The 21800-nt window shown below is 44.2% G+C and overlaps 1 protein-coding gene across 2 annotated transcripts in view; it reads right to left on the bottom strand.

The window, feature by feature from the left end:
* The window catches only part of WBP1L (WW domain binding protein 1 like), a 58899-nt gene extending 37761 nt beyond the window's left edge, over positions 1 to 21138 (bottom strand). The window contains exons 1-2 of one of the 2 annotated variants that reach the window (XM_082673611.1): positions 20966 to 21040; positions 8302 to 8363 (exon numbers count right to left, since the gene is read on the bottom strand). In XM_082673611.1, the coding sequence (XP_082529737.1) occupies positions 8302 to 8316 (15 nt within the window). In that variant the 5' untranslated portion in view covers positions 8317 to 8363; positions 20966 to 21040. Of the gene's footprint in view, positions 1 to 8301; positions 8364 to 20965 lie in introns of both variants that reach the window. The other variant, XM_082673609.1, reaches the window with a different exon arrangement.
* Positions 21139 to 21800: the final 662 nt, after the last annotated feature.

Raw genomic sequence — 21800 nt, 5'->3', positions numbered from 1 at the left:
GGGGTGAAGTGGCTTCTGCTGCTGCAGGTGTTTGGGGACTAGGGAGCCATTCTTCAGCAAATATGTATTCTCAAGACACGGTCATCCAGTCTATCCCATGCCTTGCAGCTACCCTCACATACAGGCCGAACTGCCAGACAGGCGGGCCTGGACGTCGAGGCACAAAAAAGAAGAGGCTGCTTCCAACGCCCTCCTTTCATTTCCTCAGTTCCCTGGCAACCGCCGACCATCCCAAAACACATGCAGCATTATTAACTTTGACAATCAAACTGGAGGAAGGGGCATCCTCAGCCCCTCCTGGGCAACTCTGGTCTGAACCTACCTAACAAGAGAGAGTTAGGTGACACCTGCAGCTCTACAGAAAGAGTACATGGCATAAGTATACTTATTCATTCATTCATTCCACACCTATTGAATGCCCACAGCGTGCCAGGGCACTGGTCTAGGTGCTGGAGGTACCGCCATGAGCAAAACAGTCAAGAACCCTTGCTCTAATGGGCAAAGGAAACATTCCACATTTCCAAATAATATTTATCAGCAGTCATCTCTGAATAAGTGGAACTGCAACAAAATTATTAGAAATCCAAAAATAATCTTGTGAAAGTTCAAGCTAAATTATCAAAATTGCAACATAGGCTGCCCAATTTCCTCCCAACCTAATGAATCATCCTTTTATGGATGCTACTCAAGACAGCGTTTCTAATCAGCATCTGCCTACTTTTATCTTCTTATAAGATTGTAAGTTCCTTGTGCAAGGCAGCATTAAACCCAAAACATTACACCGAGCACAACACCATATACTCTAACAAAGTGATCACTGAGAATGGCTTCTTTCTCACTGATCTACTTTTCCTTGCCCCTAGTCCCTGACCAACCCTCACTGAGCGCTAAGATTTGGGGGATGAGGAGAAAAAGAAGCTGAATTGGCAAATGCAGGCATTCCCAGGAAGGCGAGTTCACTTTTCTCCATGCTCTACAAATATTATAACCCAGGGACACAGCAGTCAATTTGGGGATTTAAGAGGCAAGAGAATAATCAGCAGTTTCTGCTAGTCTGAGAAAAAAGGGTTCTTTTATGTAAGTGATCCAGGTTCATACATGGTGGACCAAAGCTAAGTCAAATCCTTCTGCAAACGTTTTGGTCATCTGCCTGACAATGCAGAATTTAATTCAATGCTGAATTCACCAATTTAAAAAAAAAAAAAAAGGAAGAGTCACACTAAACTGGGATGGAGCAGGATCATGTTGTCAAAATGTTGCAATTTAATCCCACTACTGGGCATATACCCAGAGAAAACCATAATTCAAAAAAGACACATGCACACCAATGTTCACTGCAGCACTATTTACAATAGCCGGGTCATGGAAGCAACCTAAATGTCCATCGACAGATGAATGGATAAAGAAGATGTGGTACATATATACAATGGAATATTACTCAGCCATAAAAAGGAACGAAATTGGGTCATTTGTAGACATGTGGATGGGCCTAGAGACTGTCATACAGAGTGAAGTAAGTCAGAAAGAGAAAAATAAATATCGTATATTAACGCATATATGTGGAATCTAGAAAAATGGAACAGATAAACCGGTTTGCAAGGCAGAAATATAGACACAAATTTAGAGAACAAACGTATGGACACCAAGGGGGATGAACTGGGGGGGGAACTGGGGGGGAACTGGGAGATTGGGATTGACATGTATACACTAATATGTACAAAATAGATAATAAGAACCTGCTGTATAAAAATATAAAATAAAATTCAAAAAAAAAAAGTTTCAGTTTAACAACTGTTTATGGCCCCAAGCAATGTCTGAGACATCCTTCCACTGACCCAGAGCTCTCTTTCCCAGTTCAGAGAACTCACAAAGATAGTAATGCTGGAAATCCTTTGGATTAACTTATTATTTAAGAAGACAGTGTTCGGGGCTTCCCTGGTGGCGCAGTGGTTAAGAATCCTCCTGCCAATGCAGGGCACACAGGTTCGAGCCCTGGTCCGGGAAGATCCCACATGCCGCAGAGCAACTAAGCCCGCGAGCCACAACTACTGAGCCTGAGCTCTAGAGCCCGCAAGCCACAACTACTGAGCCCACGTGCCACAACTACTGAAGCCCACGCACCTAGAGCCTGTGCTCCGCAACAAGAGAAGCCACCACAATGAGAAGCCCGCACACCGCAAAGAAGCGTAGCCCCCACTCACCGCGACTAGAGAAAGCCCACGCACAGCAACAAAGACCCAACGCAGCCAAAATAAATAAATTAATACCAAAAAAAAAAAAAGAAGACATACTGCAAAGCATATATGTTCATGGCTAGTAGAATTCATTCCTTCACTGTACTTCATTTAAGAATCTTTTGGCAACGTTTTCTAAGCAGCCTATGCATTTATAATCTTTAAATTCTGGGAAGGAGGCGGGGAGAGACAGTTATTTGTTTATTACTGACAATAAGCCAGCCTCTGTGCTAGGACTTCATTTAACCAACATCTCACTTAATGTGACAACAATCCCATGATGTAGGTATTATTATCTTTATTGTTCAGTTGCAGAAACTGAAGCATATGGAGACCTTGCCCAAGGAAGAGCAGAGGAAGTAGGCAGAGAAAGAGCAAGGATTTGAATGAAGTCTCTGGCTCCAAAGACTCTTTCCTTTACAATAATACAGGAGTCATGATATTAAACCAGAAGTTACCAATAAGGCAAAAACCAGAATTGAGGGTCAGTCGAACGCTGAGCAGACATGCATGTCCCTGGTCTGTGCTCCGGAATCCTGTCTATAAGACTGTCACTTATACCGGATCCGACAGTGGTGTTCCCAAGGGTGGAGTCAGGGCGCTGGGGCCCCAGAACTCCCATTCTGACCCACTTTGGGGCTGAGCTCTGTGAAGTAATGACTGGGGAAGTCCTGAAGTTCTCATATGTTCCCAACACACAATGGGTCCCCACACAAGGAGCAAGCTGGCATGGAAGGTCTTCCATGCCTTGGATCTCAACTAACCTGGTGAAGTGCTTGTCATCTGGCCAGTGGAGGCTAAAGGAGACTAGGGTTGAGGGCCCCCGAGTTTCTCATTTCGCAATCAAGGAATCTGAAGAAAGAGGGTTTTGTCAGAACAGGACAACTGCCAGGCTTCTAGGGCAGGAGATAATCTCCAGACCTAAAGCCTTTTTATTTCCAGGAGTTTTGAGTAGAGGCTGCTAGGTCGACACAGAACATCTAAGATAAAAATAAAAGACCTTTCTTATCTTTCTCGGGTTGTGCACAAGCACATTTAATTGCCCTAGAGTTCTGACTCAAAAAGCACAGAAATGAATACTAACCCAAACCCCAAACCAATGGGAGCGCCACAATCAAAGTCAAACCAAGATATCGTCACGTCATGAATGCCAGGCTTGGCATCAATAAAAGGATCCTGAAGTAATTATTTTGGGGAATGCCATAGGAAGAATTCCAAGCCCAGAACAAAGATTTGCAGAACCTTGCCAAGTAGAAATGTTAAGGACTGCTCAGCTGCCAGAAACCAAGAACACTAGATTATCTGTGTCCTGGGGCTGGACAAAGGCAGACATGTAGCAAGCCTGCCGAGGCAAGAAAACACACCTCTCCTGGGCTCCGAGCAGGACAAGGAGTTCTACAAGTCACAGGGCTTGTTTCTTCTACAAGGCGTCCATGAAAACCTGTGGATGCTCTCCTGCTATTGTACTGAGTCTTCCCAGAAGTTGTCTGGGCAAACAGCCCTCAATTGCAATCACTTGCTAAACATCAAATGATACATTTCAGAGAGGGAGGATCTTAACCTACGCTGATATCTCATATTTTACAGATGAAAAACATGAGCTTCAGTGATGTTAGGTAATCATTCAAGGACACTCAGCTAGTAAGCAGTGGAGCCAGCATTACAACCAGGTGTGTGGGGCTCCAGAATGGCTTGAACGCGCATGGAGACAGTATTTTGATATTATACCCGTCACTTCCCCCTCTTCTGTGACATGACAGTCACAGTCGCATCCAGCCACCCAGGATATACCATGGAGATGAGAAGGATGCAACACTGGATGAACTGGTCTGGCCCTGGAGGACTGATTTATTCGATTACACAGTTAGAGAGAAAAGACAGCAGACACAGAGACAAACGTAGGCACCCTACAACAAATGGGAGGGGAGGAGTAGAGGCAGTAAATGCACGAAGGGCTTGAAGAAAGGAAGCTATTGAGGGATAAAATGGCCAAAGAAAGTTTTACCAAGAGATGGCTAACTAAAAATCATGTAGGGTTTGCGGGGAGAAGGTGAACACATTAAGCAGGGCCAAGCATGACTGAAAGCATGGAAACAAGGGCACACGGGGCATCTGAGAAAGGCAGACGATGGGCAAAGATCAGCTGGAGGTACAATGCATACATGTGTGTATTTACTGAGTACCTGTAACCAGCATACCTTTTCTTTCTGATGACTACTACTAAAATATGATAAATCTTGAAGTGGACTTTGGGGGGGGGGGATGTGGGAGGTGGAGAGAAGACATCCATGGCAATGGTACAGCCTTAGCCCTTTAAAAAGAGAGAAAAATCCTGGTGGCGCAGTGGTTAAGAATCCGCCTGCCAATGCAGGGAACACGGGTTCGATCCCTGGTCCGGAAGATCTCACATGCCGCTGAGCAACTAAGCCCGTGTGCCACAACTACTAAGCCTGCGCTCTGGAGCCCGCGAGCCACAACTAGGTGCCCACGCACCGCAACTACTGAAGCTCACGTGCCTAGAGCCCATGCTCCACAACAAGAGAAGCCACCACAGTGAGAAGCCCTCGCACTGCAGCAAAGAGTATCCCCCGCTCGCTGCAACTAGAGAAAGCCCGTGCGCAGCAATGAAGACCCAACACAGCCAAAAATAAATAAAATAAAATATATATATAGAAATAGCTCATAAACAATCACAAAAAATAAACTTTAAAAAAACTTTTTAAAATAAAAAGAGAGAAAAATCAAAGTAGCAGAAGCTGAAACCAGTTTACAAGAGCTTCCTAAGGCTTCTGCCTCTTGCTTCTCTGCCCCCTAACAAGAAAATCCTTTCCTGCTGACAATCAATCACCCCTCTGATATTTATCACCTTCGTGGATAAACATTTACTGCCCTCTCTGGAGAGTCCAGGGGTCTCCGAAACTCACCACTGACAGGGGGCTGTCACTGATGGTTAGTGTGCTGTTGCTGGATCGGCAACTTCAGCTTTACCAAGTACAACAGCAGCCTTGTTTGTTTTTATATCAAAATGCTAGGTTCATTTTTCCTGCCCTGAAAACAGTTCACCAAACTGTCAAGTAGCCAAGAATTACATGAAAATCAGCAAGCTACAACTCAGGGCTGTCCCCAGAAACATTTCATGTCTCCTCACAAATTGCTCTCTAAACCAAAGATCGGAATAAGAAAAAAAGGGGGGGGGGGACCTAGGTCACACCAACTACATGATACACTCTCACATGTAACTTGGAAAGAGAATTCCATTTAGGAAAATTAGTCTTCAAGGTCCCCACTAAATCTGATTTCATCTTTCACTTATATTTAAATTTAGGGCAGGGCAGAGAGAGACTCCACTTTTGGTGCAATGGTGGTAGGCCCAAGGAAAGGGCTAACATCATGGTCATTTTATTAAAGGTACCTCAACTCTAAGTCCCTGGAAGCAGCTCCGGGCCCCCTGGATGCAAAGCCATAAGAGCAAGTGTGCACACTCTCCAGCGAGAGATCATCTTGGTTGTGATTTTATAGGAAAATCCACTCTTTTTTTTTAAACATCTTTATTGGAGTATAATTGCTTTACAATGGTTAGTTTCTGCTTTATAACGAAGTGAATCAGCTATACATATACATATATCCCCATATCTCCTCCCTCTTGCATCTCCCTCCCACCCTCCCTATCCCACCCCTCTAGGTGGTCACAAAACAGGGAGCTGATCTCCCTGTGCTATGCGGCTGCTTCCCACTAGCTATCTATTTTACATTTGGTAGTACCACTCCCTTTTTCACGTGCTCATAAATTCAGCAAAGTTATTTATTCTCAGGCCTATCTCCTCTTCTATAGTATAAGCAACTTAAGGGCAAGATGGGTAACTTTCATTTCTGGGTCCCTCACAATACCAAGTAATGCCTCACACAAAGCAGGCCCTCAAGAAAAACTGGTTACATGGATGAAGAGAATTGATGACTAAAGAGAAGATGGTAAAAATGAAGCTAATGCACCTAAATCCCCAAACATTTGGGCAGGTGACTTTTTCTGGTCACAGAAACCTGAAAAACAGCTAAGAGATAAGGAGTGCACCTGGATGGTACTCTGAGCTCAGGAGGCTTGATGAAGGGATTGCGAAACCCTCTGGCTATCTAATTTCTCAGCTGAGGAATTTAAAGCACTTAAGCCATCTCAAAAGCAAAACTGCCTTCCTCCAGGCAGAGCTGGGACGTGATCTAACGCCCCCATGACAGTTTTTCCTTTATGGGGAATGGGATGAAGCAGCTTCTGGTTTTGCCTCCCGTTCACCAGAAACTCCATTAGCAACACCTGGAAGTTGCCTTTTTTGCTTAAAGGATTGTGAAACTTAATAAGCCCCTAGTTGGGGGCTTCCCTGGTGGCAGAGAGGTTGAGAGTCCGCCTGCCGATGCAGGGGACACGGGTTCGTGCCCCGGTCCGGGAAGATCCCACATGCCGCGGAGCGGCTGGGCCCATGAGCCATGGCCGCTGAGCCTGCGTGTCCGGAGCCTGTGCTCCGCAATGGGAGAGGCCACAACAGTTGAGAGGCCCGCGTACCGCAAAAAAAAAAAAAAAAGGCCTAGTTGGAAACACAGCTCCTGGCACTAGGCCTTCCCTCAGTTCCTGGATCTTATGTATATCAAATACTACCTCCTCCTTCCTTAGGCTGTTCAGTAACCAAATCTACTCCAGGTCTAAGATTTCATGGTCAAAAATACCAGCGGAAAACTTTATGAAAACTTATCCCTCCCATAAGCTGTAGGGAGTGGGGAAACTTCTGGAACATGCACGTCCACACCCCAAGTAAAATGATGACTGAAGGTGGTGAAACTGGAGAGGGAATCACACCAGATGCAGGGATGCTGGACCTTCCGTCACATTACACCCAACCACGGGCCACACCTGAACCCTGGATTCCCAGGCCGCAGAGAGTGAGGCAACACAGGATGACAGCACTTGCAAAAACACGTTGACCCGGAGTCCAAATCGTGAAGAAAGCACTACAGCAACGCAGAAGTGGGCAGGAAGACCCTACTCTATAAGTAGAAAACTTAGGGGGAAAACGCTGGAAGGCCTTTGAGAAAGCATCCCCCATCACAGCAAGAAGTCAGCACAAGTCACTCTCCCTCCCTGAAAAGAAGTAGCAGGTGCCAATATCTGATATTTTATATCCAACATTCCAAAGTCCTTCACTTTTCTCAAGATGCATCTTCTTGGCAAGATGTGCTCAGTATTATTGAGAATTACATTTTTTTTTTCGGCCACACCATGCAGCTTGTGGGATCTTAGTTCCCTGACCAGGGATTGAACCCAGGCCCTCGAAAGTAGGAGCACAGGGTCCTAACCACTGGACTACCAGGGAATTCCCAGTGTTATAGAAAAGGTGGCACTAACCAATGAGAGACACAATAAAGCATCATCCTTGCAGAGATCTCAGGTTTATAAACTACTTTCATATCCCTTTTCATTGTTCCTTATATCAGCTGGTGATAGGGCCAGGTAGTTACCATCCCCACTTGCCGGGCAGTACACTGGTCTGGAGTATGAGTTGACCTAGGACTAGACCTAGGGTTTCTGACTGAAGAGGCAGAGGTCTTCCCATGGAACCCCAGTAACTGACCGCCTAGGGGCAGATTTTCCTTTAAGCTAGACTCTGTCAGGGCTCTGGCACTCTACCATGCTACCACCTATTCTCATGACCCCGGGCCAATTACTTCACCTCTCTGAGCCTTCATTACTTTTATCAGCATCACCCAGAGACGCTCCGAGGCAGCCATTTCTGCGATAAGAGGCTCACATGGTTAAAGAAGTTTACCGACCCTTTTGGAGATTCACGATGCCTGTGTTTTACGGTTAAGCCTCTGAAGGGTCCCACAATTAAGAAGCCTGTTCAACCCTAAATCTCCTACATTTCGAACAGCACGGCCTCTCTTACCAAACATCTGTTCATAGCATCATTATCTCTACGGTGTCTTTCTTTGCCTCCAAATTCTATGTTCCACCTCTCCCTCAGGAGCATTGCTCATTAGCCATGAGACACCCCCCCACCCCCACCCCCCGCCAATACTGTACCTTGAGGGTGGGCATGGTCAGCCAGACACGGGATGGGGACACCCAGCCTAGGCCCTGGAGAGCTGAAAGAGAAGATACGCAAACAGGGTCTCCTCATTTTCCTAGGTTTCTCTGAACATTTGTGCAATCTCAGATAAGAACAGGATTTTTCCAAAAATTCTCCCTACACTAGAAATTGAGGGCAAAAGTCATAAGTTAATCTTTCACTTTATATACTGGGAAGAGGTTGGAAATGGATATGTGTCCAAAAAAAAAAAAGTTTTGAGAGGGAAAAAGGGGGGAGCGGGCTGCTATGATTAAAGCTTCACCACTAGATCTGTTCAAGTAAAAAAGAAAAAGCTGTGGTTGGAAGAGCACTTTTGATACTCATAGGATTGAAGCGTGTCACTGGGGAGTAACTTTTTTAAAGTAGTGTGACACAGGGTTAATTACTCACGAAAACTGAAGAACTATCATAATTAGCTGAATTTTCTAATAGTATTTTTACCCCTAGATCCAAATTAAATTCTCACACACAAGATCCTCTCCTGTAACATTAAGGAATTATTGTCAATTTTTTAGGGTGTGATATGGGAGGGTGGTTATGTTCGGGAACATAGTCCTTTTATCTTTTAGAGATTCAAACAGAACTATTTATGGTTGAGATGATATGAAGTCTGAAATCTGCTTCAAAATAATTTCACTGGGGATAAATGGAAGTGAAAGTGGATACAGTATAGATAAAACAAGACTGGCCAAGACACTAAATCGCTGAGGTTGGGAGATGGGTACATGCTGGTTCATTATACCATTCTCTTTTTTTTTGTAAATGTTTAAAATACTCCATAATAAAAAAAAATTAAAGGATTCTATTCTGAATAATGTCCATTTTTGACCCTAAATAATATTAAGTTTTACAGAGCCCTTAAAACAAATAGGGAACACCAAAAGCTCAAGCAACAAAAGAAAAACACAGATAAACTGGAATTCATCAAAATTAAAAACAGTTGTACTTCAAAGGACACCATCAAGAAAGTGAAAAAAAAGACAGATTGGGAGGAAATATTTGCAAATCATTTATCTGATAAGGGATTCATATACGTCTCTTAACTGTGAGACTCTTCCGAGGCTTAACTGTAAAGCATGTGCACCATGAATCTCCACGAGAAATGGTAGACTTCTGGGACCACGAGGGCCTCTTCCTCTTACAGCAGAAAGGCTGCCTCGGACCCGTCTCTGGGAGATGCTGATAGAAGTAATGAAGGCCCAGAGAGGTAAAGTAATTGGTCCAGGGTCATGAGAAGAGATGTTAGCATGGCTAGGTCTAGAGTGCCAGAGCTCTGACAAAGTCTAGTTTAAAGGAAAACCTCCCCTTGGACAGTCACTCACTGGGATTCCGTGGGAAGACCACTGTCCTGTCAGTCAGATAAGGGCCTTTAAAACAAACAAAGGATTGAATAGGCATTTCTCCAAAGAATATACACAAATGGCCAGTAAGAACACAAAAAGGGGACTCCCCTGGCAGTCCAGTGGTTAAGACTCTGAGCTTCCAATGCAGGGGGCAGGGGTTCAATCCCTGGTCGGGGAACTAAGATCCTACGTGCCGCATGGCATGGCCAATAAAACCAAAAAACAAACAAACCAAAAAAAAAAAACCCACCAAAAAACAAACAAAAAAAGAACACAAAAAGATGTTCAACATTACTAGTTATTAGGGAAATACAAATCAAAACCACAGTGGGATACTACTTCACACCCACTAGGATGGTTATGATTTTTAAAAAGACAGTATTGACGAGGATGTGGAGAAACTGAAACCCTCATACATTGCTAGCGGAGATATATAATGGTGCAGCCACTATGGAAAACAGTCTGGCAGTTCCTCAAAAGTTAAACATAGAGTGACGATATGACCCAGCAATTCTACTTCTAAGCGTATACTCATGAGAATGAAAACATATGTCCACTCAAAAACTGTATATTCATGTTCAAAGCAGCATTATTCATAATAGCCCCAAAGTGAAAAAAGCCCAAATATCCATCAATTGAGGACTAAATGTGTTACAACCAGACAGAGGAATATTTATCGGCCATAAAAAGGAATGACATAGTGATGATACATGTTACAACATGGATGAACCTTGAAAATACTATGCTAAGTGAAAGAAGGCACTCACAAAATAGCACATGGTATATGATTCCATTTACATGAAATGTCCATAATGGACAGAGACAGAAAGCAGATTATTGGTTGCCAGCGACTTGGGGGATGGGGCAGGGAGAGGGGGAATGACTGCTGATACAGCATTTCTTTTGGGAGTGATGAAAACATTCTGAAATTACCTAGTGGTGAGGTGGTCCAAACTTGTGAATACACTAAAACCCACTAAATTGTATACTCTAAAAGAGTGAATTTTATGGTATGTGAATTATATCTCAATAAAGCTGTATTACAAAAAAGAAAAAAAAAAGCCTCAGAAACCATCCTCACCTCAGAACAGGAAGTACCAAATGGAGGTTGGGGACAGGTGTCAAGAAGCCCGAGGGAGTCCCTCAGCTCGGTACAGTCCACTGTGTGCTGAGAGCAGACAGATCTGCGTGTGGCAGCACTGTGGTCAGAATGAACGACTAACCACAACCCCCCACTCTTTTCCTCACTCAAGAGGCTGCAGTGGTGCGTGTATCAGAAAAATAGCATATATCCTAACTTACCTGCTCTAAGAATAAATAATTTCATATCTTATTATTAGAAAATAGTTGTTGAAAAAACACCTCTCATCTGATCACCAAGGCTGATGATATGGAAAGTGATTCACGTGCATTTTGGACAAGGAGTGAACCAAAATATATTCTTAAATTCCTCCACTGAAAACAAACCTTGGGTCAGTAAGGGAAGAGGGAAGTCTTAAAGTTCCCCAGAGCTAAAATAATTAATAACAACAACAACAACAAAGGCTAACATTTGCCAAGTAATTACTATGTGGCAGGCACTGCTCTAAGTGCTTTACAAGTATTAATTCAGTTAACCCTCACAATAACCCTACAGGCTAGGTGCTATTAACCCATTTTACAGATGAGGATACTGAGTTAACTAACTAGTCCAAGGTTATATGGAGGCAGTCTGGCTCCAGAGTCTGCACTCTCAGCAATGCCACTTCCAGGCGTCTCTTCTGGGATGGCCACCACGGAGGGGTGGTAGGTCGGGCATGAAATTAGACTTGTGTACCACACAGCAATTGGCCAACAGCTCCAGGCCACCTGCTTGACATCTTCCAGGGACCACAAACCACTTCCTTCAGCACATGGGCAGGCATTTCTACCCTCCTCTGGCTAGAGGCTCACTGCCCTTGTGTGAATCCTACTCCACAGCAAAGGGAGCAACCAGTTTGCAGACAGGGAGACTGGAAGCTAAGCCAATTAGAGACCTATAGGCTTTTGAGAAAGTAAACTGAAATGTTCCCCAGGTGCCCATGTTAAGAGTCAGAAGGCACATCTCCAAGGATATACAGAGGGTGCAGGTGAAGAAATGATGTTCACATGTGTGTGGGGAAGTGAGGCCTTGCATGCGCTACTGATGGGAATGTGAACTGATAAAGCCGTTTTGGGGAGCAACTTGGCACTATTGGCCCCAAATTCCAAATGTACATACCCTATAATCCCATAGTCCCCAGTTCCACTTCTAGGAACCTAGCAAACTGCAGAAAGAAATAAGTGCAACAATGTTCACTGCTGCACAGCTTGAAATGGCAATACCTTGGACACAATGTACGTTCATTTATGGAGGGGTAGTCAAATAAATCATGGTCTAAAGTAATTACAGGCATTAAAAAAAAATCAGAGGCATATATGCGATATGAAAAGAAGTCTACAATATATTAAGGTTTTAAAAAAGGTGCATGTTGTTAAAGTACTACATATAAATTATCCCATTTTTGCTTTAAAAACAAATAAAATAAAGAACCCTACCCATACCAACAACTTTATGTATTTTATATGTGTGTGGATGTAAGTTTATACATAGGAGTTATATTACTATATCTATAAATTTGCAGCATAAGCAGAAAAACCAAAAATACACAACAAACCACAAACTTTCACTTTTTCCTCTAAGTATTTTTGTATTTCTCTATTATTTACCATTGTTATGAGCGTGTGTTATTTTTGTGTAATTAAAAACTGATGTGAAAAGGTAAAAGGTACCTCAAAGCCCAAAGAAAGGCAGCAATCGGGTCTAAGAAAGGGATTGGAGAGACAGCCAGATTGGTCCTTATGAGAAATCAGGCCGGTGTAGGTGTTCCACTCCCAGCTCCCACCCACAGCAACAGCAGCAAGGGGATTTGCATAATTAAAGACAAGGGACTCAAGAAAAAAAGAAAGAAGTACACAGGATGAACAACTCACACTGTTCGACTCTATATTCAAGTCCCAAAGAGCTACCGTGCTCCAACATCCTAGTGTAGAAAGACAAATATTAACTTTCTCTCCCAAATAAACCACAAAAGTGTAAATCTGATCAATAAACTAAGCTATGGTGTTTTTCATTGTTTCTGTGTTTGGTTGGGTTTTGATACGATTGGAGTGAAACTGCCAGGTGGAATTTTAGATGAGGAAGATTAATTTTTAAACGGCGAACAAAAAGCAGTATGTACAATTTTGAAAAATATGATTATTTTCTCCACGCACCGCATTTTCTCCATGCACCGCGCGTGTCTCTGATCTGCAAGAATGTGTAACAAAACAGTGTTACAATGTAAGATCTGTCTTGCTCCATATTTAAAAATCAAAACAGAAATGTTTTGATAACTTCACTCTAGGATCCACCTTTCCAAACCACAAATATTCTTGTAACGTCTTACATTCACTCTCATCTCTTCCAAAACAAGTTTAAATTGTTTAAAACACCTAAGATGGTGAATCAAAACTGAGCCGTGGCTCTATGAGGGTGATGACGGCACCAGGAACAGAAGATACACAGCTCATCTGCTTTCCCACAGAAAAAAGTATGGAAAGATGAAAACCAAAAGTAAATAAATCCAGCTATGGGAATGTAGCTGAGTAAGCGAAAGTATCCCCCAAACCCCAAAAACCCCATCCAGGCAAGACTGACAAGTCTGAGAGGATGACCTATTTTAATTCCCACACTGGGAGCCCAGAATTGTATCAACAAGCTGCAGAATTCAATAGAATGAGACTTGTTTCCCTTTTCTTTACCTCCCATGTTGCAATGTTCTGGATTTATTTGTATTTCTTTGTTTGTGGTTTCCACATTTGCATGTGGGTTTTTGGCCAGACTTTGCTCCACCTAGTGGAACTTCAAAGGATGGGCCAAAAGGGAGGTGCCCACTGGCAGACCTCAGCCTGTTGTATGCAGCTGAGTGGACAGGTCACCAAGACCTGCTGTCGCCATTCCCTGTCACCCAGTGGCTGCTCTGTCTGTGTGGTTATAGTGGGGTCGGTGGCCCCAGCAGGGCCCACAGTTGGGGTGGTAGGGCAAGGAATGAACCCACCTGGTCATTGCTCCACCTGGTCCTGATGGTCCCTCAAACGTCAGTCCAGCAACTTAAGGCAAGAAAGAAAGAGGCCCTCAGGTGTACGGATGGCCAGGCATTCAAAAGGCTGTTGGAATTCTGAATCCAAAGCCATCTAACTTACCCACAGCACCCACAGAGTAGCCAGCTTGTGCCCAGCACCCACAGATGAGGGACATCCTGGACCTGGAAGAGAGGGCTCTCCTCCAGACACAGCTCTGGTAAAGTCCAGGACCATCAGCTTCCCTCGTGGCGACCTGGGAACATCTAACGGTTTCTGCAGGCTGAGCGTGCGTGAGAACAAACTAACATTCGTGAGGCCGAAAATGAGAGGAGAGCCAAGATCTGGAATGAGGAAAGGAAAAAGTTCTAAGAACATGACTCAGTTCAGATTGGTGGTGGGACCATGGAGGACACAGAAAAGAAAGTGACTGGCCCTCAGGCTTCCACTGGAATGAAGACAAACGTTCTTAAAGTGAAACCACAAAGGCAGACCAAAGTGAGAGGAAAGAAGGTTTAAGATGAGGTGACTTAGGGAGGCTCACCTGCTTACTGAACCACAGACTAAAAAAATGTGCTTTTGTCAAAACAGTTGATGTTGGCTGACGATGATGAGCTGACTGGTAACACATGTCAGCAAATCTGAGAGACATCAGGATTCAGGACACTAAAGCTTTAAACTGTCCCACCTGAAATTTGTCATCAGAGCTTATTTCACACACATCTTTTCATAGGAAGGCTGACCTCAAATCCCACGATACTGGTCAGGAGCTGGTAAGGGGATAGCAAGTACCACACAAGGGTTTCTCCACCTTGGCACTACTGACATTTTGGGGAGGACAATTCTTTGTTGTGGGGGACTACCCTGAGGACATTTAGCAGCACCCCTGGCCTTCATACAACAGATGCCAGTAGTGCTCCTGAGTTACGACAATCAAAAATGTTTCCAGACACTGACAAATGTCCTCAGGCAGGGGCAAAATTGTCTCCAATTGAGAACCACTATTCTACATAGGTTCACCATGAAGAGTTACCTACATAGGTAAAGGATCACAGGGACAAACCTAAACTCAGATATAGAACAGCATCAAGGAAGTCACTTCCAAACTCCCCAAATCTCAGTTTCCGAACCTAGTTTGAGAGTTGACACTAACTTACCAACCACAATGCACTCTTGAGGATCACCAATAAGAATAGCAGTGATAAGTATTATTATATTTAATAACCATGAAGTATATTCCAAAAGCTTTACATATATATCTTTTCAGGTCCCAACAAACCTATAAAGTACGTGCTACTTTTATTTATTTATTTATTTACTTATTTATTTAGGCTGCGTTGGGTCTTCATTGCTGCGTTCAGGCTTTCTCTAGTTGCGGCGAGTGGGGGCTACTCTTTGTTGTGGCGCATCAGGCTTCTCTAGGCGGTGGCTTCTCTTGCTGCGGAGCATGGGTTCTAGGTGTGCGGGCTTCAGTATTTGTGGCATGTGGGCTCTGTAGTTGTGGCTCGTGGGCTCTAGAGCACTGGCTCAGTAGTTGCGGTGCACAGGCTCAGTTGCTCCGCGGCATGTGGGATCTTCCCAGACCAGGGCTCGAACCCATGTCCCCTGCATTGGCAGGTGGATTCTTAACCACTGCACCACCAGGGAAGTCCCTAAAGTATGTGCTATTATTATTCCCATTTTATAGATGAGGAAACTGAGGCACAAAGAGGTTAAAGTAACTTGCTCAAGGATAGTAAGTGGAAGAATCAAGTTTGGAACTCAGGTAATCTGCCCCCAGAGCCCATGACCTCACCACTACATTAGACTATATTCCACCTCCACACTGGAAAACTGTTAGATCTACATTGTCTAACAGGTAGTCAGTAGTCACATGTAGCTATTTACTTTAAATTAAAAACTGAATATCATACCACTTTGGAAAACAGTCTGGCAGTTCCTCAAAAGGTTACACATAGAGTTATCATATGACCCAGCAATTCCACCATTAGGTATATATCCAAGAGAAATGAAAACATATATGTGTACACAAAAACTTGTACACACATGTCCATAGCAGCATTATTCACAATAGCCCAAAAGGGAACACAGCTCAAATGTCCATCAACTGATGAATGAATAAATAAAATGTGGTACATTCATGCAACTGAATATTAACCGGCCATAAAAAGGAATGAAATACTGATATGTGATGATACACAAATACATCAACATGGAAGAATCTTGAAAACATTATGCTAAGTGAAAGAAGCCAGTTACAAAGGACCACATGGTGTATGATTCCATTTATACAGAATGTCCAGAATGGGCAAATCCAAAGAGACAGAAAGTAGATTAGTGATTGTAGGGGCTGGGGGAGGAGGGGGTGTAATGGGGAAGGGCTGCTAATGGCTATGGGGTTTCTTTGTGGGGTGATGAAAATGTTCTAAAATCAGATAGTGGTGATGGTCACACAACCCTCTGACTCACTAAAAAAACATTTTCTGTACACTTTAAGAGGATGAATCTTTTGGCATGTGAATTATAACTCAATAAAGGTGATACAAAAAATTAAATGCCATTAAAAATTCAGTTCCAGGACTTCCCTGGTGATCCAGTGGTTAAGAATCCGCCTTCCAATGCAGGGGATGTGGGTTCAATCCCTGGTCGGGGAACTAAGATCCCACATGCCAAGGGGCTACTACTGAGCCCATGCACCACAACTAGAGAGAAGCCCACGTGCAGCAAGGAAGAGCCCAGCACCGCAACAAACGATCCTGCATGTTGCAATAAGACCTGACGCAGCCAAAAATTAATTAATTAATTAATTAAAAATTCGGTTCCTTAGTTATCCTAGCCACATTTCAAGGACTCAATAGCCACATGTGGCTACGTGGCTACAAAATGGACAGCACAGATATAGATGATTTCCAACATCACAGAAAGTTCTACTGTCAGCAGAATTTCGACAAATGGATAAAAGCCCTCCTTATCGTCTAATTGCAGCTCACCTTTCAAGTCTCAAGCTATTCTCACAGTCCTCTGCACACCCACAGGCAAAGCTTCCACCACAGACTATGTGCCCCTTCTAAAAGCTCCATTTTCACTCTTTCATGCCGGAATAAACTTTCCCCCTTCCTAGTCCACAGACATCCTACCTATCCTTATCAACCTTGAAAGCCCTGTCCAAATGCCTCTCCCTCTATGAAACCTTCCCTAAATCCCCACCTTCCCCCAGCCCTAGCCGTTGTTCCCACCATCCTTTGCTTGCACTTCCATTACAGCACTGATCCCTCCAGATTACATATCAGTGGATATTATCTGTCTTTCCCACAGGATTATTAGCTCCTTGAGGACAGGGATTCTGCTACTTGTTTGAGGGTTCCCAGTGCCTAGGAATAATAATAGCCTGCTGCAAAGAATGAACATTTTGGTAAACGTTTGTTGGATTCTACTCAAAGGATTTACAGCAACTCATGGTGTTAACTTTAGACAATTGCTCACTTTGGTGTATAAAACAGACTAAGAAAGTGAAAGAAAGAGGGTAAGAATCTGAAAGTCTCATATCCCACTATTCTACAAGGAATAAGGGTGGTCACACTGAAATGCCATATTTAGGAAAGAAGAGTGGAGCAGGGCTTCTGGACTGAAAACTGGGGCAATGGAGGAGAGTAAAGGTGGGGCGGAAGGGGTATACTATTGGAGGGTGTGAGGGGAAGAAAAAATATCATGAACCAGGGCCCCCTTCCAACTCAAAGTTTTAAGCATGGAAGAGGAAGGGCAAGGACTGCATCTCTACAGATCTGTGCCCAGCCCATCGGCTGGATCACTTTATTGAAAAAGACATTTCTCCTAAAACTTTACTTTAAATACTACAGTCAGATTTTTCTGTTGAATCTAACCAACAAGAGAAAGAAAGAAACTCCGCATATCCCATCATAATTTAACTGGAAGAGACAAATGCCAAGGCCTTACTGTTTGGAGACTCTATTGCTTTTTTATTCTCTATGGATTCAAGGAATCACATCTGAGTTGCAATGACCCATAGGAGAATTAAGTCTAAGTTCCTAATCACAGAATGGAGTTAAACTGATGAAATTATTTGGGTCAGGATGGCAAGAAAACTGTTCTAGTGCAGAGCTGGAACCAGGGAAAGCAAGCTGCCTAATATCATATATTTGATATTAAATGCATGTGTAAAAAAAAGATTGTATTATGAAAAAGAATATATGTATATACATACATATATACATATATAAAAAACTGAATCACTTTGCTGTACACCAGAAATTAACACATTGTAAATTAACTATACTTTAATTAAAAAAAAAAAAGACTGGGCTTCCCTGGTGGCGCAGTGGTTGAGAGTCCGCCTGCCGATGCAGGGGACACGGGTTCGTGCCCAGGTCCGGGAAGATCCCACATGCCGCGGAGCGGATGGGTCCGTGAGCCATGGCCGCTGAGCCTGCGCATCCAGAGCCTGTGCTCTGCAACGGGAGAGGCCACAACAGTGAGAGGCCCGTGTACCACAAAAAAAAAAAAAAAAAAAAAAAGACTGTACTTGATAGAGACATTTCAAGGGAAAAAAATGCAGTGAGGTACCCATACAATTTTCAATACAGACGGAGTACAGAGAGTCCTCCTCAATTCGGAGCTAGCTAGAAGCCACTTGTTGAAATACGGACAGTGAGTACCTGAAGTACATCCTAAGCCAAAATGGTCTCTAAATTTTTTTTCCTTCACTGATTTCTGCAAGCCAAAAATCAACAAAAACAAAAACAAAACAAAATCTAAATTGACTAAATTGTGGCGGATTCAGAGTTAATAATTATAGAGTAACTTCCATTCCAAAGGTTAAAATTCAAAACACAATTCTCACTATAGATACTGAGACTCGGCTAGAGAAAGAGACAGGCTATGAGATGGGGTTAGGAGTGTTAGGGGGAAGGGGGTTAGAAGGAGAGAGCCTACTCATTTTAAAAACTTTCCCTTCTCTGCAGGAACTGTAACCACATAATAGCTGCTGGCCAGTGCTAGCATCCATTCAAATGGACCAAAGTACAAAAGCCACCCTGTCCCCCAAGTAAGTATCGGAAGTGCCAGAGAAATGATAACAAAACGGTCTGTGATCCACAAGCTGCAATTAGGGCATGACACTGAAGATCCCCACCCAAACCTTCTCTCCACGTCCCAGGCTTCCATGACCTGGGAAGGAACCTCCACTTTCCATCCTTCCTGCTAAAGAAATGGATCTGGTTCCCACCACTGCTCTCCAATGGGGAGATGTAGTCCACAGGCCCAGGGCACCCACCTCAAAAGGTTCCAAAGCCTGCACCATTCCTAAATCAACCCCCTAGCAATGTTAATTACTTGTTATTGGAAACAGCCTTTAAAGATACTTACAGAAAGGCGCAGGTGCAAAGGAAAAGCAACAGTTTGTTCTATATTTTATTCTCTCAACATCTATATCTTAGCTTTGTAACTTTTCTAATAAAGGAAATTTATTTCTCTTGCCACTTCATGATTTTAACTGAGAAAACAAAGAACCTCAACAAAGCCTAAAACAGAAGAGCCCCAGCCCTAGAAAAAGGAATGTACTGGGACAGAAAATGAGCTCTATTCCTTTCACATGTTATTTCCAATAAACATAAATATATTCTTTGGGAAAAGCAGATGATACGTCCACAGATAAATGAATAAACAAATTATGGAACACAATGGAGTATTATTCAGCCATAAAAAGGAATGAATTACATGCTACAACATGGATAAACCTTGAGAACATTATGCTAAGGGAGAGACACCAGATACAAAAGGTTAAAAAACAAAAAAAAAGCCAGATACAAAAGGTATTGTAAGATTCCATTTATATGAAATATCCTCAATAGATAAATCCATAGACATGTAAAGCAGACTGGTGGTTGCCAAGGGCTGGGGGAAGGGGGAACAGGGAGGAACTGCTTGTACAGGGTTTTCTCCCCAGGTGATAAAATGTTTTGGAACTAGACAGAGGCAGTGGTTGCTCAATATTGCGAATGCACTAAACACCACTGAATTGTTCACTTTAAAATGGTTAAACGGTTTTAAACAGTTTATATAAAGTTCATCTCACCTGAAAAATTAATGTTTTAAATAGAGGATACTAATGGGCATAACATGATGCTCATAAACTCCTAGGAAAAAATATAAGGTTTTTTGCTGGCATTCTGCTTCTACTCTTGACCACAACACAAAGTTCAAGTGCTAAGCTGTATAGAGTCTGCCATCTTGCTCTGTGTGTGTCTGTATATGCCCTTCTGAAAAGACACTGAAGGGAACAGAAACTGAAGAAAATAGAATGGTAAAGCCTTGCCAAATGCAAGGAAGGGAAGGAGGGGTGATTCCCCCCTACTGCACCCCACCCAACCTGGCGCCAGGAGTAACGCTCCCATTTGGGTTTCGAAATGCCAGCGGCGCTAAAATCAGCACAAGCCACTTAGCAAGAAAAGCTGGGGTGCTCCATTTGTTGCCCGTATTGGCATCAGCACGACCCTTTGCTCAAAACCCGCAGCTGGCCCAGATCAGCATCAGTGACCGGCTCCCCAGGCCAGCCAACCTGATAGTAAGAGCTTGTTACACCTCAAGTGTGCCCTGCTGCTGAGCGGTCCCAGTCTACTTCATCTCACTTGCCTTCCAAGAGTCCTGCCTCCAACACCAGTAAAAATGGGGCCAAGAGGCCCCTACAACTTTCCCAGGTCCAGCTTGAAATAGATATCCTCTCAGCCAGCCCCTCCTCCCTCTCAAGCCCGCTCAATAACCCACGTACCCCTACCCGCACAGACATACACGCGGCATCGCTGCTTTGGAGACCTGCTCCACTGGAGGACACGAATGCACCCCACATGACCCCGCTTGCGCCACTATCCAGTCACAGTCATGCCAGCCCACCTGACCTAACTGCCGTCTCAAAGGCCCCTCACTCTCTTGGCACCATGCCTCTGCCACCTCCGTGATACCAAAACCGTCACAGGTGTCCCTCAGCTAAACACCGACGCCCCCTTAGACCCTGACCACTCCAGGCATGGGTGCCCCTCTCGGGACCCCGCAACTCTTGGCAACAACATTCCTTCAGCCCCCTCCAGCCAGGCCTCGACGCCCCCCAGGCCCCAGCCTGGCCCGGACACCCCCTCCCCCTTACCTGCGGGGGTTCAGCCCTGGCTGACAGGGGGCTGGGCAGCGCCTGGAGGAGCAGGAGCGCCATGCCACCCAGGAGCCTTCTCCTCTCCATCCCCCTCCTGCTCCTGCTCCTCCGCCACGGCGCCGCCACCTCCCTCCTCCTCCTCCCTCTCCTCCTCTTCCCTCTTCTTCCTTCTTCCCTTCTTTTCCTGTTTCACTCTCCCCTCCCGCTTCCGGCTCCGCTCCACCCCGCCCCAGCCCAAACGCCCTCCCAGACACTTGGATGGTTCTCCAATTCCAGCGCGTCATTGGCCCTTGCCCTTCGTCCATTGGTCAAGAAAGATGTCGATCAAATAGAAGTCCCGCCCCCTCGCGGAGACGGAAAACTGGAGAAATCCAGCCAATGGAAAGTAGGAGGAACCCGGGCCATCTTGAGTGCTACGAGGCGGCGTAAATGCGTCCCGCAGCGCAGAGAGTGGCGGAAGCAGCTCTGATCAGGGGCGGGGCCATCCAAGACGTTGAGTTGAAAAGTCTAATTCTGGTGCCACCATCTTGAATGTGGCGGAAGTACTAGATTTCCACAGTTTAGTAAAGAAAAGGAAAGGGGTATGGTAATTCCAAAGGGTGTTGGAAAATAAGTTACTTTTATAAAGTAACCTGGCACTCTTAAAAAAGACAACTGCAGAGACTTCCCTGGTGGTCCAGTGGTTAAGACTCCACGCTGCCAATGCAGGGGCCCCGGTTTGATCCCTGGTCAGGGACCTAGGATCCCACGTCCTGTGTGGGTGGCACTGCCAAAAAGTAAAAAGTAAAAACAAAAAAGACAACTGCAATCTAAAAAGCTTTTGATGTCTTTT

Source organism: Grampus griseus (assembly GCF_964374135.1).
Source record: "Grampus griseus genome assembly, chromosome: 16".
Lineage (NCBI taxonomy): Eukaryota > Metazoa > Chordata > Mammalia > Artiodactyla > Delphinidae > Grampus > Grampus griseus.
Note: the sequence above shows the minus strand (reverse complement) of the source record. Positions and strands in the feature narration are given on the sequence as shown.